Source organism: Spea bombifrons, chromosome 13 (assembly GCF_027358695.1).
Source record: "Spea bombifrons isolate aSpeBom1 chromosome 13, aSpeBom1.2.pri, whole genome shotgun sequence".
Taxonomy (NCBI): domain Eukaryota; kingdom Metazoa; phylum Chordata; class Amphibia; order Anura; family Pelobatidae; genus Spea; species Spea bombifrons.
In genome coordinates this window covers 14,928,454-14,935,873 of record NC_071099.1, presented here as the reverse complement: position 1 = coordinate 14,935,873, position 7,420 = coordinate 14,928,454, and the positions used below count along the sequence as shown (strand labels likewise).

General features: G+C 42.7%; 1 protein-coding gene across 2 annotated transcripts in view; it reads right to left on the bottom strand.

The window, feature by feature from the left end:
• Nucleotides 1–3,156: 3,156 nt before the first annotated feature.
• RIPOR3 (RIPOR family member 3) overlaps nt 3,157–7,420 on the bottom strand; it is a 73,251-nt gene continuing 68,987 nt past the window's right edge. For both annotated transcript variants that reach the window (XM_053453488.1, XM_053453489.1), the window contains exons 19-23: nt 6,680–6,838; nt 5,628–5,830; nt 4,706–4,789; nt 4,373–4,463; nt 3,157–3,547 (exon numbers count right to left, since the gene is read on the bottom strand). In XM_053453488.1, coding sequence (XP_053309463.1) covers nt 3,447–3,547; nt 4,373–4,463; nt 4,706–4,789; nt 5,628–5,830; nt 6,680–6,838 — 638 coding nt within the window. In that variant the 3' untranslated portion in view covers nt 3,157–3,446. The remainder of the gene's footprint in view (nt 3,548–4,372; nt 4,464–4,705; nt 4,790–5,627; nt 5,831–6,679; nt 6,839–7,420) is intronic.

Genomic DNA, 7,420 nt, shown 5'->3' with positions numbered 1-7,420 from the left:
CTTTGTATATATGACTTGAATTCTTGGAATAAAAATACCAATGGCTTGATCTTCTGGTTTTGTGTTCTCCAAGCCTCGTTTGTCTGTCTATAATTTGCTTGTAGCAATATATTGGAAGTTCTGCACTTCTAGCGCCTTCCCAAGACTTGATGATCTAACCAAGCTTTGGCGCTGGCCAAGGTCCAGAACTCGGTCTCCACATCAACCACATTTGCAGTTTCATGAACTTCTTAGAACTGGAGATCATAACCTTGCTCCAGAATGATGATTCTTAAACTTTAACCCAAGGAAAAATGTCTATTGTGTTTACCCCGAGAGCAATTACACTTTTATTAAAATCAGCGTAGCCCCAGCTTGGGCAAACTCACATGTTCTGTGAATGTTGATCTGGCCGAGCAGAAACCCAATTTTCTGTAGATATGAAAAGTTCTAGCCGGCTTGTTGTATAAACCCCTTGGATATGACTTTTAAGAATGTTTTAATGCCCTCCCATTTGTAGACTTGTTATCCGAGGCTCCAACCAATCAATGTATCGGTCTTAAGGTTCTCTTGGCTGTTCCGCATGGCTACACCCCATGAGACGAAGAACATCCTTATGGGATCTAATCGTTCCATGCCGAGCCAAACGAAAGGTCACGCCAGTCCTGGAGCGCCATGTTTCGTTGGCTTGGCTTCCAAATCTGGAAATAATGTAAATCGGTAGACCGTTTTCACCAACGGAACGCCACGGTAAGAGAAAGCTTCAAACATTATCATAAACGTAATTTTCTAACTCTTTGTTTTCTTCTTGAAGTTCCGGAGAGGGATTACTGGGTATTATTACGTCACTCTGTGTGTATTTTATTGATACATGTAACATGTACAGAAATGTTTCTTCTTGTATTACGTAGGAAATGGACGGCATCCCAGATAGACCAAAAACCCTCCCAATTTTGTTGTTGATAACCTAGAATTTTTTATATTTTTTCTTTTCCCATCTCTAAAACATTTCAGCGAGTCCAACACATTTTCTCTTACATTGTTAGGCGTTTCTTTGTTTAAACCATTTTGATTTCACCTGATTTCCAAGCGACTAAATTGCTTTCACCCCCGGGACCAAAACACGAAATTTATTATTTTTTTAAAACTAAATACATTAGTAAAATGTTAATAAAACGCATATCCAACTTCGGAAAACGTCCCGAGAAGCCGGTGCTAAACGTCATTTTAAATAAGATTAATAATTTTCCCTTTTTGTTTTGTGAAATGTGTAGTAATTCAGATATAACGATGAGTAGGAGTTTTGAACTTCATTGTAAAACTTCTTGTGCGTGTAAAATATAAGTTTGTTTTCTTTCTCAGTGTGATGCTTTTGTGTTCTTTTTATGACTTAAAACGGGGAAGGATTGGCGATGATGTAATATTTCTATATATTTTTTCTGACAATTGCATTTCTGCCCTTTTTCATTTTATAAAAAAAGGTTACATTTCCTACAATTTCAGTCTGTTCTTGTTTTACTTCCTAGATACATAGTCTACATTTCTTTTAATACAGATGTGTATATATATATATATATCTTTTTTGCTTTGGTTTCAATGTCGGTGAGAAAATGTATTTTTTTTGTGTTTATATGTATGAGAAAATATTTGATGATATAATACCTAAACCAATAGCACGTTTAAAAATGGTCCTCAAAATTCTGTTAGATATATAGTTTTATATACTCCATATATGTGTGTGAATAGCTTATTTTATGTGAGAGACCAAAAATAAAAGGTAAGCAGGAATTAGAGCGAAGAAAAATAGTTCTTTTGTTTAGCGCTATTGAACTTGCATAACGGTTGTATCTATTCCTTGCCTTTTACACCCAAAGCACCTTCTGGTCCAGGGGGGTAGGTAAAGCCGAGCGGCACTTTGCCACTCAAGCGCCCGGTAACTAATGTGCACGCACGCACGCTCACTCGTACTAGCACGCGCGCTCACTCGTACTAGCACGCGCGCTCACTCGTACTAGCACGCGCGCTCACTCGTACTAGCACGCGCGCTCACTCGTACTAGCACGCGCGCTCACTCGTACTAGCACGCGCGCTCACTCGTACTAGCACGCGCGCTCACTCGTACTAGCACGCGCGCTCACTCGTACTAGCACGCGCGCTCACTCGTACTAGCACGCGCGCTCACTCGTACTAGCACGCGCGCTCACTCGTACTAGCACGCGCGCTCACTCGTACTAGCACGCGCGCTCACTCGTACTAGCACGCGCGCTCACTCGTACTAGCACGCACGCTCACTCGTACTAGCACGCACGCTCACTCGTACTAGCACGCACGCATGCACTTAGAGATGGGCTCTTCCTTAAATGCCTGTTTTGTGTGACCCCACTGTGCTCGGCCAGTACAAGACAGATCGCCCTGTTTGACAAATTACGGCCCTGTCCGTGGAGCTTTACTTTTTTTTTTTTTAAATCAGACACCGTAATAAATTACATGAAATCATTTATTTTGACAATTACTTGTCCAAGAAGAGTAAACTATACACTGTGTAAAAGTAATATACAGAAATACATTTAGATGTACATTTCGACGGCAAATCTTGGATTGACTTCTTCTACCTGCAAAGATCTTTAGGGTCAAAACATTGCCTCTCTGTTTGTCACAGGTGTTTTTTTCCTCATCTCGCTGGCTGAGAATCATGAGAGTTGTGGTTAGATAACAGCTGCTGATTTGTTTCGGAGACGTGGTCTGTCGCTCGTAATGTTGGGGATCTGGCACAAAGTACTCGTTTGCCGGTAATTTAGACTCGCTCGTTAAAAGTTTTTCAAAGCGCTAACTTCCTCCCTGCCTGCTATTTGTCACACGCTATGGGAACGGCGTCTGCTTTTTGTTAAATGGAGGAAAAAAAGCATGAAAGGCGTTAAGAGTCTTGAAGTTCTACAAAAGAATTCCCAGAGGCTTTCCGGGCTGTTTGAGTCGACTTCGCTGAGAGGTAAATCGAGACTGGACCCGGGGCTGTAAAGAGACCATGGGGTCGGTGCTGCCTTCTGAGGATATTGATTTAATTTAAATTGAGGCAGAAGATCAAAATATTGTAGCCTGTGCATAGACCTGAGGTGTGTTGGCCCGGTTAGAGAGCAGGCTATGATGTCATAACCTGACATCCGCCATTGGGGGGTGGCCACCCCTGCCTACGGAGATGGAGCATTGGCAGGAGCGCTTCAAAGAGCCAGCCTGGAAAGTTCCCGCGTATGTGTATGAATGTCATGTTACATTGTATGACGTTAGGGTCAAAGTGTTAGTTTGTATATACTTTGACCCGTTATGGCTGTACACCGGCTAATTTATTCTATCTAGAAATAGTACAACGACACTAAATTAAGGTATTTTATGTGCAAAACAATTATACACCTTTGTGTTCTGTACAGGTGCGCATCCGGAATGTAATGAAGAAGCCACCATTGTTTACAGGTTCAGAATACTGTGATTTCAATCTCTCCATCCAGGGTTAAAGTCTCTTGGAGTTCACGGCAGATCTTGTCGGTCCTCTTAAAAGCTTGCCTTCCTTTTTGACCTGAAATAAAGTCAAATATTAAGTACCAAACCTGCTTCTGGTCGCCCTGATAACTGAAGCGCCCACCAATAAGGTCATGTAACGCACACAAAATGTTGGGATGGAGGGGGGGGGAGTGTGTGTGTGTGGTGCTAGAGGGTTAGCAGGGAGTGTATGGTGGTAGCATGAATGTCAGGTGTGAGCTTTGAGTGAGTGTTGCCTGAAACAAGGGAAGAAAGAGTATGTTTGTGTTTATAGGGGGTAATTTTGTGTTAGTTCAGGGTGGGCATATTTCACTATAGAAGTTGATTACTGTATGATGCTGGAATTAGGCCTAAACCATGTTGCCAACAAACTTTTTTTTTTTTAAATGGGGGGGGGCAGCGTGTACTCTTGCCCGGGGTGCCATCTGGTATCGGGCATCCAGAGAGTTTTGAGTAAAGGTTGGACTTAATTCTTGCTACAGGAAGGCAGTGCAATTAAATTGATGACACTTGAGCGGATTGTACATTAATCTGTGTTTAGTAGCTTTTTAAAAATGTATGTAAGCCTTTAGGAAGAATCTCTGACCCCCCCCCCGACTCCCCCAGGGCACTGCAAATCAATGGGGCTCAGACCTGCATCTCCGCTTCTGCCCAACACAGAAGGGGGGGCTCTTTGGGGCAGGTAGGCCAACTGTCCTACCTCCACCCCCCCACCTGCACCTCCAGCCATACCAAAGCTGTCCAGGATTGGGAACCTGAATTGGTGGGAGGAGGGGGTATTTTAGAGTGTCTAAAAGACATTTTGGATTTTTAGAAACAAGACACAACCCAAAAATAAGCCCTAAATCATATTTTCACTTACCAAATGACAAGATGGTCTCTCGTGCAGTAATTCTGACCTCTTCCACTTCAGACTGGCAGAGACAGGCGATCTGATCGATGCTGGCCGTGCCCTGTTGTAATGAAACATTGTTGTGTATGTTACTGATTTTGGACACTTTCTAACTGAGAATATACTGTCCTTCAGCAATCACCCAATAGCTCATTCATTAATTTCACGTACAGGTTTATCAGCGTGCGAGCGAACCAAAAGTCATGTGACCAACACATTCATACACAGTACATTCACAAACATTCCACGGTTACCAGGACCCCTTCCTCGGTCTACGTGCCACGGGTGCACCAACACACTTACTTTGAGATGTTTCAGGGCCAAACATGCAGCTCGCTGGAGTTTTGGGTCATTTTCTGATAAGACTTCGGTGTAATACAGCACTGCCTATAGGGGATGGAGGGGGAGAGACAGAAAATTAATTAAAATGAGAAACTGGCAGATCTCACCCAGATAAAGCTGTCACATTTACCACTTACAGAGCATGGCTGTTACCACAGGGCTGGACGGCAGGGAATTTGCGGGAAATCAGTATGGCCGCCCTTACGGGAGCCTTCAAATATTTAACGACTGCCTCTGAATTCTCACTGTCTTATCCTTGACCTCCCTCCTAATTCCAGGGCACAGAAGTCTCGCTTTGGCCTCTGGTGCTTAGACTGCCACTAACAGTCAATACCCTGCTAAGGGCAACGAGGCTGTAAACATTCCCAGACCTCTCGCATGGGAGAAGAGACACACAGAAGATTATTAACCCATCACGGATACATTCAAGTATAATGTAATGTCTCTGCTTAAACCTCTCAAGTGTCCCTGATGAGGAGTCCCAATAATGTGTATAGAAACAGCGGTAAAAATATAAGTAAAAAATATGTAATTAAGGGGTTTAGAAGAATGATTTACACAACAGGTCACACATTTAGCGGTTCGTCTCAGTCCGTCAGTTGTAGTTTAGTCAGACCCTTTGAATGTAGGGACTGTAGGAAGAAGGAATTGTTGGCGCTATATAATAGAGAACGGTAGCGTATCAATTCTCGGCTGCTCTTTATCTGGGCAATTGCTGGTGCAGGGATGTCCAATACACAGGTCCGAGCCGACCAGGGCACCTCGCGCTCTTATGAAGACTCCAGGCTACAGCTTTTACACTCCAGGCTACAGCTTTTACGAGTCCTTTTACCGGTTTCATCTTATTAAACACTAGCAGTACGGATGCTCTCTGGACTCATACCTTGTGTTTGAAGCGTTTGACCGCAGACGCCCGGACCAGGCACGCAGCGGCGGCTTTGCGCAGCTTGACGCTTTCATCCAGCTGAGAGGCGGCTAAAAGTCGCAGTAACTGGGGCAGCGGCTGAAGTCGTAGGATTTGCTTTGCTTTTAACTTCTTGATCTTCTTAAGGCGTCCGGGTAATTGGAGATCTCCAATGAGCGAGACTGCGGATAGAAATAGATAAGGCTGTGAAACCCTAATGGACATCTACAAAATAGTATAAGAGGACACTTAATGATTAAACGCCAAGACGCCGATGGGCTTTCTGAAGACTCTAATGAAGGAAGGTCCAACTCATTAAGAGTCTTGTGGCCAGAAGCGTTGGGAACCAATTGTTCTCCTAAAAATTCAATACGACAGACGCCCATCAAACCCAAAACTCCTTCCGGTGCCAGGGATAAGAGTCTGGATCGGAGCGGCCCCTGGGACAGACCTTCCAGAAACACATATTTTAAAGGATCTTCAAAATCAACTGCAGAATCTTCACAAATATGGAGGACTCCGGCCAAGTTCTTCGCCGGGATTCTTGCCTCGCCCAGATGTTTCCCTTTAGCGGATTCCGTGTCTCGTTCTCTCTGAATATTGCCACATTCTTCTCCGTTTGCCCCTGCCAGCTTTTAATTCAACAGAACAGCTTACGGGAAATAAACATTCCTGTTTTGCTGGTCCATTTGGAGACACTTAGACCCGGGCTGTAATTATCGGCAGATTCCGACAGCGTCTCTTAGAACTTTTTTGGGGATAATTAACATTTACGAGCTATGCTTTGAGAATTGCATAAAATCACGCAGCTCGTAAAGGATGGTGGCCGATCATCTCGTTTCTTCTTCTCCCTTAGCCCAAGGATTTGTTAGGTGTTGAAATTCCTTTCAAGGTATTTACGAGAACTTAAACGGAGAGGCTGATGGAGCAGAAAGAATTCCAGCTCACAACGGGTTACGCTATGAAATTAGAGAGAAGATAGGCACCGTAGGGCGAAACTCTGCGTATCACGAAAGCATTCTCTCTCATACCTTCTCTGGTGAGGCTCGTAAGATGTTTTTCAAGATCCACGACGTGGTGCCTCCTGAGGTATCCGTAGACCAAGAAGATGGAAAGGAAATCCGCGGAAACCTCAGCGGCGGGTATTGTACCTCCGAAAGCAAATATCTGCTCCAGCGCTCCCCGGAGAACTGGAAATAAGAAATGTATCCGTCACGGGTCGGGAGAAAAAGAACGGCCAAACCTCCCCATTCTGTACCCAAAAGCTTGATTCATTCGGCATCTTTGCCTAATTATTTGGCTTCTAAAGATCAAGACAATCCCAGATAATAGTCAATAAACCTATAGGTCTAGATTTCCCCTTTACCAGATCTCAGCTGCATCCGATTGGTTACATACATACATACATATATACACATACATACATACATACACACACACATACACACATACATATATACACATACATACATAGATACATATATATATACACATACATACACATATATATATATACACATACATATACACATATATACACATACATATATATATATATACACATATATACACATACATATATATATATATACACATATATACACATACATATATATATATATACACATATATACACATACATATATATATATATACACATATATACACATACATATATATATATATACACATATATACACATACATATATATATATATATACACATATATACACATACATATATATATATATACACATATATACACATACAT